Genomic DNA, 11,423 nt, shown 5'->3' with positions numbered 1-11,423 from the left:
AGATGAACCTGACAGCTATAAGATTGGCCTCCTATTCTACTTTTTAAAACTTTTGGAAACACCAGTTTGCTATAAATATAGAAATGCAGGTTTTAGCTCACATTACCCATAACTTAATTCATAAAATGAAACAGAATATATTTATAATCTGAGCTCTGAAGGATTCTGTTTTAATTAATACTCCTTTAAAAGTAGAAAACATACTGAACCTGACTTTTGATCCAGATATGAGGCTTTGCTATTTTTTTTAAACTCTCTATTAGCATGCTTCCAAGCATGCATGCCTCATATCATTTATGATAAACAGAAAAATGTGAAGGTTTAGCAGATTTTTGCAACTTTAGATACGTTAATCTGCAAAATCTGTTAGCTGTAACCGCACAGATTTGATAGAAATCATGTAAAAGTGCTGCAGAAGGCTTTAAAACCGTCTGTTATAAAAAAAACACTGAATGATTAAACATTTGAAACAAGCCATTAAAAGTTGACAAAAACCCTTTTAGAAATGATTCCTGACCCAAATCTGTCCTAATTAATGCCAAAACTTTGACACCTTGCCGTGATTAGATGTACAACCTGAGCTCCAGCAGCTCTTTTCTTCCGAGCCAACACTGATGGCTGGGTTAGAAAAAGCTCCATCACAGAGCTGCAGACCCTCTCTTTGCAAACAGCTACCTCCTCTGGAAGAAAAGATGAGTGTGTGTCATGCTCTGCATTCATCATCCACAGAGAACATTGCAAGCAGATGTTTTCCCCTCGTCCCTCAGTGAGGTCTCTTCCTGGAGGTGGAGGGGGGGTTCCTCCGCTCCCCCAAACTTTCAGTTGATCCTGCATGAAAGTAAATATCTGGTTTCACTCTGCAGGCTGCAGAAGCGCCGTCCCACCTCAAAGGGAGAATTTACAGAGAATAACAAAAGCACTAATCACAAAGGGAGGAAAACTGGTGCTGCACTGGCCTCTACAGGTTCAGTGCAGGTTATTGCAGTCACACTGAGGGGCTTTTGATCCTGCATTAACCTGCAGGGGCCACAGAGAGGCTGACTTTCTGCACAATGTGGGAGCTGAGCCACGCATCCAATTATCACCGATACAAATCTGGCTTTTTTAGAAGAGCTCAAAGAATCCTGAACATTCAAACAGCTTGATCATTTTTTTAAATGTTTTGATTTAGATTTAGTTTGTCTTCTTTTTAGGATCAGAAGTATTGTATTTGTTTTCTGCTTCTTGTGATTGGCTGAAGCAGCTGTCAGGCTGACATGCTTCACATTTGACCAAAAAGAGACCCTCCTCCTGCAGACTGAGGATGCTTCAGAGTAGAGGTGGGCGATACCGGGATTTTTTAATCGATCCGATACCAAGTAAATACTGGGTCAGTATCGCCGATATCGATACCGATACCGATACTTTTTACATTTAAGCTGCACTTGCCTGTTGCTTTTTTTCTATAAAGTTCTCAATCGTGGAATAAATAAGAGATTATCTAATGTTAGCTTATTTTAGCTAACAATTTTTAATGGGATAAATGTACTGGGTTTTTTCAAGGTCTTAACTACACTTTCTGAGTAATATATGATGTATAATGAAGTGCTGCAGACGATGACCACTGTTATCTACCTGGATATTCTCTGGAGGACTGAAACGCTTGGGTCAAAGATGTCTGTCTGAGGCTGGAGGCGGGTCTTTGGTCTCTCTCTCCATCCAAGTCTGAGTGAGCACTCACCCAGCAACCGGCAGCGCGGTTGTCTGTGTGACGTAGTGCTGAGTGGGCAGGCCAAGCTAAGCCTGCGCGCTGATTGGCTGGCGCCGCTGAGCCATGTGACTGTAGGAGAGGGGAGGGGGAGCAAAGTGCTGTTACACATATGGGGAAACTGGTGACTCCGCAGCAGTCAGCGCGCGCGAGAGAGGATAAAAAGTATCGATCTTGTTAAACGAATATTGTTCAATATAAATACCAGCGTTGGTATCGATAGTATCGATCCTGGGATCGATCCGCCCACCTCTACTTCAGAGGCTGTTATAGGAGCCACCATCTAGTGGCCGTCAGCAACTTCTGCATCACTTTTTTCGGACTAACTGAGTTCATGAACCGCATCACTGGAAAATTACTTTCTTTGCAGAAAGATTGTTTCAGTTAATAAAAGAAATGCTGCAAAACATTGATTCCTAATGACAAATTTGGACCCTTTTCCTCTGAGGGAAACCATTCAGCTTAGATTTTTTGTTTTAAAATAACAACTTTTAAAGAGGGTCAGAGCTGGATAAGAATCAGATCATCCATGTGAGGTTAAATGAGTGAAGAAAGGAGGTAATTTCCCTCTTAAAATGTAAACCTTTCCAGGAAAAGAGTGAGTATTTCCTCCCCCACCCCCCAAACATTCCTGCCCTCACCTCTGCACCGTCCAAACACCTTATCTGCTTTTCCCCAAACACTTATGTTGATCATTGCATGATTTAAAAAAGGTTTATGCATGAAAACATTAAAAAAATATATATTTTTTATTCATAACTTTAACTTTCCTCACATATAATCCATTTTTAGTCTGGAGTTACTTTGTTTATACACTTTAAGGTGAAGGTAAAAGTTTTTTTTATTTGAAAGTAACACATGGAGGATGTTTGTATATTTGGACTTTTGTGTTTGGACCTTCTCTAGAACAAGTTTTCCCGTGGAGCTCCAGAAATGAGGACATTCCTGTCAGGCTGCCTGGTTGGAATTTGAATAGTTCAGAGCAGCCGCCTGCAGCTGATTGGTCCGCAGGGACGGCTGCTTTGAGCGCCTGTCTGTCACTCAGAGGAATCCAGGCAGCTGATTGGTCAGTTTAGAGAGGGGCGGGTTTTGGGAGGTTTATATATAAGCTATGTGGTTCGAGGGCTTCTGTAAATGAGAGCTGATCCTCAGCGGCGCTGCGCTGTGTCCAATGTTTCCACTCACAGCTGACTGGAACAGCTCGAACAGAACCGAACCAGATCATTGACAGGCGGTTCCGATCTCCCGGACTGGAGCTGGATGCAGGTGGACCGGGGGGCCATGGAGTGCGCCGTGGACGCACAGAGCCTGATCTCCATCTCCTTAATGAAGATCCACAACTCCAGGACGCAGAGAGGAGGCATCAAGCTGCACAAGAACCTGCTGGTGTCCTACGTGCTGAGGAACGCGCGGCAGGTCTACATCAAGGAGAAGTACGCAGAGATCTACAGGATGCAGCAGTACGAGGAGGTGATGGCGGTCTGCAACGAGATCCAGGAGCTGGACCCGCTGGACCTGGGCGCGGAGGACGGGGACGAGGAGGAGCAGGGACGGGCTCAGTGCAGCGGAGAGGAGAGCCGGACGGCGGGCAGCAGAGAGCCGGAGCAGCCGTACTACCGGAGCTGCTGCATGGAGGCTCCAGCCTGCGAGCAGTTCTCCCAGAACAGCAGCACCTACTGCAACAAAACCACCGTGCTGGACTTGGACACTCATGTGGTGACCACGGTGGAGAACGGCTTCCTGCATCAGGACTGCTGCTGCGCCGCGCCGCAGTGCGCACCGGGCGCACCGGGCGCTGCGCCCAGGAAGCGGAAGGTGGACTTCGGTTGTTGCGCTCCGGACTCGGAGGAACTGTCGGACTTCACTGTGGGGCGCAAGAGGTTGAAACGGGAGGACTACTCGAACCCGGACTGTAACCCGGACTACACGGACACGTCCAACATCTCCAACCTGATCTCCATCTTCGGCTCCGGCTTTTCGGGGCTGCTGAGCCGCCAGGCGGACCTGGAGCAGGTCTGCAGCAAGCGGGCGCTGGCCAGCCTCGGAGCCTGGACCCGGGCCATAGTGGCCTTCTGATCGGCTCCGGGTCAGGTCGCCCCCTTTGCCCCATCCTAGCGCTGTTTCCTATCCGTGAAGGAGCTATTTCGTACCCAGGTGTCGAAACAAGGACAAACAAGTTCATTCATTTTAGATAATTAAAAAGGGTTCTTATTAAATCCAACTTTAAATCACAAGAAAACGTCAATTTAATGTCAGTTTGGAGCAGTTTTTTACACTAAAATATGACAGATTCTGACCTTTGATCAAACCAAAACAACTATTTACCCTCCTGCTGGTAGAAATTATTCATTAGAGTCTAATAAAATAAAACAAAGCAGGTACGAAATGGCAAAGGGGGCGAAATGACCTGCAGTGGATCTGGACTCAGACAGGTTATCTGATCAAAGGGAGACCGGGCTCAGTTGTTCTGTGTGGGAACATTTCAGAACCTGTTCCCAGTTTACACAGTGAGGAGAGGAAGGGGGCTGGTTTCATTTTGCACATATAGGAGGCTGAAGTCGCTCCTCATGAAGCTCCATCAGAAGGTTCTCCAGAAACATTTGAATTCCTCCTTTGCACAGCTGTGCAGAGAATCCCAGTCAGATCCCAATTATCTGCACACATGTCTGCAGAAAGCCAGGCCCAAACACAGCAAAACAAATCCAATCAGGTCTCCGGTTTGATGTTTCTTTTAAGAAGATTTCAGGCTCCTGTCTCCTGCCTCAGCCATCTTTAATCACCTGATGTCAACAGCTGTGACGCAGTCCTGTGTGAAGGTTGGACTGATGCAGGGTTTTACCTCAGAGCACACATGTGTCTTAAAATAAACATGGACAGGATGGACAGGCGTGTCACTCACAGCTTATTGGAGGAAACGTAGGCGTTTGCAGCTGAGCCCGGCCTCCTCCTTCAGAGTCCAAACAAAAACAGAGCAGATCTGTGCGGAAGAGGCAGAACACTTTGGTGCCGTATCTGCAGACCCAGGATCTGAGGGACTTCTGTTGCCTTAAAAGTGATGCACACTACTGCTAGCTCCGATGGAAGTGACTGAATGTTCTGCTGTCCACTCTGAGCTGCCTCTTGCACAGCCTGAGCAGTTCGTCAGCATGTCGATGACAAACAGACTCTGCACCTCCTCTGTGATCACTAGCATCCTTTTCCTTTCAGTCGTTGTCGCCGTTCTTTATGACTCCAGCTTGGTTTTGTCAGTTTTAAACTTTGTAAAGAAAAAAAAGAAAAAAAACACAACAGATTGATCATAGTCCTTTTGTTTTAAAAAGGGAAGCTCCTGATTTCAGCCATAACCCCGAGGATCCATGCGTTAGCTTTACGAGCACTATGTGTACCAAAAGAAAGAGAGTATTCAGCCATTCTCGACATATTTTCTTTGTTATTCTTGTATTTTTGTGCTTAATAAATTGTATATCTCCGGGTGAAACTGTTCGAGAAAGTATTTGTTAAAATTTATAATCTTAATAAAAAATAAGTCTTTCATCTTAACTGTTGTGATCAGTTTTTCATTCTACATGATGTCTGAACTATAAAACAACCAGGGGAAGATTAACGAGGATCTCTGTTGATCATATAAACCTGGAAATATGATAAATCAAAGAGAGCAAATTAATTCATTTCTGGTACGGATGAACTTCCAGAAACTTCAGAAGCTAAATCAAACCTCAGATCAGAAACAAAAGATTCATGAAACTTCCTCTGTAGGAACTAAGCTCATCAGGGTTTAGTTCAGAGAATCCTAATTGGTTTGAGGTCTGGACTTTGACTAGGCCACTAAAACATTTTCCTGTTTTAGTCTTTTTTTTTTGTAGATTTGACTCACATTGGACTTCAGATAAATGTGCTCTATAGAGCAGTCAACGATTCACTAAAAGACTGGAAGGTGATCAGCTACTGAAGCCCAGATCATCACCCCGCCACCACCGTGCTTAGCAAAGCAGCTTGATATATAAAGCACATTTAAACACAATTCAAAGGGCTACACATTAAAAATCGCATTGCAGTGGCATTGAGGTAATTAAACAAGAAAATTAACTATTTAAATAATATATAAAGAAAACAAATTGTATAAAACAAATGTAAAAAAATGATTGATAAGAGAATAAAAGGACAATTAAATTGAAAACGTAGCTAGTTATGTTTAGATACACTATATTGCCAAAAGTATTTGCTCACCTGCCTTGACTCACATATGAGCTTAAGTGACATCCCGTTCCTAATCCATAGGGTTCAATATGACGTCGGTCCACCCTTTGCAGCTAGAACAGCTTCAACTCTTCTGGGAAGGCTGTCCACAAGGTTTAGGAGTGTGTTTATGGGAATTTTTGACCATTCTTCCAGAAGCGCATTTGTGAGGTTGCACACTGATGTTGGACGAGAAGGCCTGGCTCTCAGTCTCCGCTCTAATTCATCCCAAAGGTGTTCTATCGGGTTGAGGTCAGGACTCTGTGCAGGCCAGTCAAGTTCATCCACACCAGACTCTGTCATCCATGTCTTTATGGACCTTGCTTTGTGCACTGGTGCACAGTCATGTTGGAAGAGGAAGGGGCCAGCTCCAAACTGTTCCCACAAAGTTGGGAGCATGGAATTGTCCAAAATGTCTTGGTATGCTGAAGCATTCAGAGTTCCTTTCACTGGAACTAAGGGGCCAAGCCCAGCTCCTGAAAAACAACCCCACACCATAATCCCCCCTCCACCAAACTTTACACTTGGCACAATGCAGTCAGACAAGTACCGTTCTCCTGGCAACCGCCAAACCCAGACCCGTCCATCAGATTGCCAGATGGAGAAGCGCGATTCGTCACTCCAGAGAACGCGTCTCCACTGCTCTAGAGTCCAGTGGCGGCGTGCTTTACACCACCGCATCCGACGCTTTGCATTGCACTTGGTGATGTATGGCTTGGATGCAGCTGCTCGACCATGGAAACCCATTCCATGAAGCTCTCTGCGCACTGTTCTTGAGCTAATCTGAAGGCCACATGAAGTTTGGAGGTCTGTAGTGATTGACTCTGCAGAAAGTTGGCGACCTCTTCGCACTATGCGCTTCAGCATCCGCTGACCCCGCTCCGTCAGTTTACGTGGCCTACCACTTCGTGGCTGAGTTGCTGTCGTTCCCAAACACTTCCATTTTCTTATAATACAGCTGACAGTTGACTGTGGAATATTTAGGAGCTAGGAAATTTCACGACTGGATTTGTTGCACAGGTGGCATCCTATCACAGTTCCACGCTGGAATTCACTGAGCTCCTGAGAGCGACCCATTCTTTCACAAATGTTTGTAAAAACAGTCTGCATGCCTAGGTGCTTGAATTTATACACCTGTGGCCATGGAAGTGATTGGAACACCTGATTCCAATAATTTGGATGGGTGAGCAAATACTTTTGGCAATATAGTGTACCTCAGTCAAAGGGCTCTCAATACATTTTTAAACTAGATTTAAAGCAGCTGAGGAAATCAACGCCTTATAAATTTTTCTGGGAATATATTCCAGATTAGCGCAGATTAAAGGAATAGTACACCCAAAACATGATTAGCCTTCATTTTCTACTCACCCCCATGCTGAACAACACTCTGGAGTACTTTTTTGATATCTCAAATGCATCTGGAGATCTGGGAGGCTTCTTGCTGTCTGCTGACATTCAAATAATGGAGGTCCATGGTGCCCGAGACAGAAAGGTCCATAAAAGTCCACAAAAAACGTGTCAATATTCCTCCATACTGCTCGTCCAATGTATTCCAAGTGTCCTGAGTGGGTAGCGTCCAGAATTTACTCGAAACGAAGTCATTTAGAATGTTTTTAGAGCATAAACAGTAGTGTATAGGATTTCCTGAAAGCGTGCACATGCGCGATCACGACGCTACGGAAGCCGGCAGACCAAACCAGATGAAAGTGCGCATTCAGCTCGGCAAAGAACTCATGCTCTTCCTCAACACTGAAGTCCTCAGACATTTTTCTTTCATTGTTTCTTTCTTTGCACAGGTAAACAGCACATTTCTTCTTCTACGCTTGCATTATCGGCAGAGCATCCGCAAGGGGATGGTTTAAATGAGTCAATTTCTCCCTTGTGAGATCAATAAAGTTTCATTTTTATTTCTAGATATATTGTTCTTCATCCAGATGCAGCTTTGCTAGCCACTAGGCTCTGCTGCCATCTTGATTCTAGAGAAGTGAGACTTTCTCACGCAGACTGGTTCGCTGTCACGCCCTTTCACCTGCTAACTGAGGCCTGTAGCGACTTCTTCCTAATACCTCACATTGTAGTTCCTAGCTCCTGTTCCTAGCTCCTATCCCTTCACGTTTCATGGGGCCAGCAGTAAGAACACTATCCAGGTTAGGAAAGGAGCTCACATGAGGACATGTGCAATAATTATGCTGGGCGAGTTGGGACTATAAAACCTGGAACTCAAGGCTATTCCTGACATTTTGAATTGAAAAACCTTCCTGGATGGGAAGAGAAACATCTTCAAACTTGGAAACAAAGTCCAGTGGGTTGTTTTTTTTAATTTTTTGGAATGACTATGACCTGGATGACTGAGAATCTTCAACAGCAGACTACAGAAAAACAACAACAGAAAACAAAAGTTAACCAAAAGCTAAGAGCAGCTGAAGCTCTCCATCATAAAACCCAACATATGCGAAGGTGTGAACATTAGGGTTTATCACAACGAGAACAGTGAAGACATTTTGTCAAAGTCAATTAGGTGGGCTGTAACCCAAAGGATTGTGGGAAACCATAAAGCTCCTAGCCGTGTCTAGGAAGATCATGAGGTTCCTATGCTAACTGCATTAGTGCTAGGAAGCATCTTGCTCCCAGGTCCTGACTCCTTCCTAACTGCAGCACTATTTGAATAACATTTATAACTGCCAACAGGGACACATTTCCACCACGGCTCATGTTTTTTTTGTTTTTTTTTTTACCAATTAAAGGTTTTCAGATTGAGCCTAAGTTTGTTTTGTTTTTTTAATAGGCACTAGTAGCTCTTTTTTGTGGAAAAAAAAAGGGTACGAGAGAAATATTATTCAAAAAATCTTTAAAAATCTTTGATCAAAAGCCCCTGTCATTCCATCAGTGTAATATTTTGGAAAAATATAATAGGCTCAATTTTGAAAATATTATTTATTTTAAAAATAGTTGTTTAATTTACAAAATTCTGAATGCGTTAGCCCCACCTCCACTTTCTACCTACATTAGACCTGGCAGACGTATTTGCACCAGAGCCTCTTCCAGAGGAGACCTAGAGACCCCCCACAGAAGAACAACCTTTGGACTAACCTTCTATCAGTCAGAGGGGGGGTCACTTCTGGAACAAACATCAGGGAATGTCCCACTTATTGCACATTTAAAAAGCACCTTAAACAGTTTCTTAAAAGTTCCCAGTCATGCACTCTAATTTTATTGTTGTAATGTTATTGTCTGAACGCGTGTCTATGTGTTTTGACTGATATTGAATGATGTGATCTTGTGTTGTTTTGTCTTCCTGCCTCAGGACGACATATGGAAATTAGCAACTATGCTACAATCTGGCTCATTTACAATCTGTACAGAATAGTGCTGTCAAACTATTAAAAATTGCGATTAATCGCGATTAATCGCATATTATCAACAGTTAACTCGAGATTAATCGCATATTTTATCTTTTTATTTTATTTATTTTATTTGGCCATTTAAAAATGCAATTGTGCAAAAATGTAAAAAACACATGCTTATACAAAAATTTTTTTTATTAGCATAATGTTTCTAGCACTTTTAAGAAACTAGAATAAAAATATCCTGGTTTAAATTCTAAATTTTAAATTAGGCGTTATGCTTCCATCAAAACTTTACAAAACTACAGAACGGTAAACAGTACGTCAAAGTACTCCGTAAGCTTACGTTTTTTCTCAAACATAGGACAAAAATAAAGATGTTAAAATAAAGTGCACATTCCGTTATGAAATACAGACTTAATTAAAATGAAATGAATTTATTCACAAAATAATAAATAAATCAAACGAAATTACAATAACTGGGCTTTGCAGTCATCTCAGCAACATAACATTTTACATGTAGAACATTTTCAAAATGCTTTAATATTCATTTGGTCTGAACAGGAAGTGCAGCAGCAGCGCAGTCCACATGACTTAGTTCATTTCTTTGTCTTGTTGGCACTAAGCCAGTGAGACGCTCGTTTCTTCTGGACAACATAGACAGACGAATTGGGTTTTGTCAAGAGAACCTTCTGGCATAACTTAAAAAAGAAACGTATCATTCAGGATACCTTGTCTGCTGGCCATTTTTGCCCATTCAAAGCACGGGTCTGTTATGCTGCGGACTCTCCCGCAAACTTAGCATTCCTGAAGCTACGGAAAGCGCCGAGGGTAAAACAAACAGTACAGAGGGCGCTGCGGAAAAATAAAGAACTCAAGCCAACGGTGCGTTTGTTTTGATGCGCGATTGACGTGCGTTAAAAAAAATGTCGGCGTTATAGTCTAAAGCAGTTAACGCGTTAAAACTGACAGCCCTATTGCAGAAGTATAAGATTGTTCATTAATGTGCTCTGTCCTGATTAAATAAATAAATAAAGGACCCAGGTCGGTCACTTCAAGGACTGAAGGGCTGGTTATCCTCCTGCAGCAGTACGTCGCAATGAGCTCGTAGCAGATATTTTTGATCTATGCCCAATAATGAAACATGGTCTGCGCTCTGTTATACCACGCCACAACGCAAAAGGGGCCAATCAGGAACTAGCTGTGGGTCTAGATACGGCCGAGGCGGTGAAGAAGTGGCGGCAAGTTTGTGCGACAACGGAGGGACATGAGGGCCAAAAAGAGCGGAGATCCAGGTGGAAAAAGGGTCCCAGCGTTCTCGCGCACCTCGCAGTGGCGGCCGGCCCATAGGGGGCGCTGGGGCACCGCCCTCCCTGATAAGAAGAGAGAAACGTAAAATATATTTTTAGAAATTAACTCATAAATGTCTGTTTTACTCTCTAGACTGTGTAACTATAAGCAAAACAAATTATATAAACTACATTTCCCTATCTACTGTCATTAATTTGTGGATTTCCACAGACAGACTCCTACCGTCTCTGTTCTGGGGGCTGTGATCAGACTGACCCACATTTGCAGAGAATCTGTCAATCATGTACTATTGCTAGGTGAATTTAATGGCCAATCAGTGTCTCGGAACTTTATGGTATTGGGGCGCTGAAAATACTGCGCTTTTACAGGCTTCTGAACCCAAGCGCAGGTGCAGACAATGAGAGGGAAGATGGCGAATGTAACGAGCGAGATGCAGCTTCCACCAAATTCGGTGAGATCCTTATTTATCTACCCGTTTGCCAGAAGAACATCCCTGTTGTATGATATGAACATTTCATTTCATGGTTATTGTGACTGTGACGAATCCACCTCGTCGCTTAAAACAACCTCTCTAACTTTGCGCGCCACACACACATTCCTGTTATACTGTGTTTGTGAGGACCAATACACTCGCGCTGAGATCAGTAGCTCCATGAACTTAAAACACACAAGCTGTTCCTGGTTACCTGCTGGCGTATTGAGGGTGCACACTTAATATTTCAGTGGGGTTAGCCGTGTGTGTGTGTGTGTGTGTGTGTGTGTGTGTGTGTGTGTGTGTGTGTGTG

General features: G+C 43.5%; 1 protein-coding gene across 1 annotated transcript; it reads left to right on the top strand.

Annotated features, from left to right (window-relative positions):
• The first annotated feature begins 2,868 nt into the window (after positions 1-2,868).
• On the top strand, positions 2,869-5,287 carry ier5l (immediate early response 5-like). The gene has a single exon (XM_038270705.1). It carries the CDS (start codon positions 3,008-3,010, stop codon positions 3,821-3,823), a length of 816 nt encoding a protein of 271 aa, XP_038126633.1. The 5' UTR covers positions 2,869-3,007; the 3' UTR covers positions 3,824-5,287.
• Positions 5,288-11,423: the final 6,136 nt, after the last annotated feature.

The sequence above is a fragment of the Cyprinodon tularosa genome, unplaced genomic scaffold (assembly GCF_016077235.1).
Source record: "Cyprinodon tularosa strain WSP-4 unplaced genomic scaffold, ASM1607723v1 ctg773, whole genome shotgun sequence".
Taxonomy (NCBI): domain Eukaryota; kingdom Metazoa; phylum Chordata; class Actinopteri; order Cyprinodontiformes; family Cyprinodontidae; genus Cyprinodon; species Cyprinodon tularosa.
The sequence above is the reverse complement of the archived record's forward strand: the minus strand, read 5'-3'. Positions and strand labels throughout refer to the sequence as shown.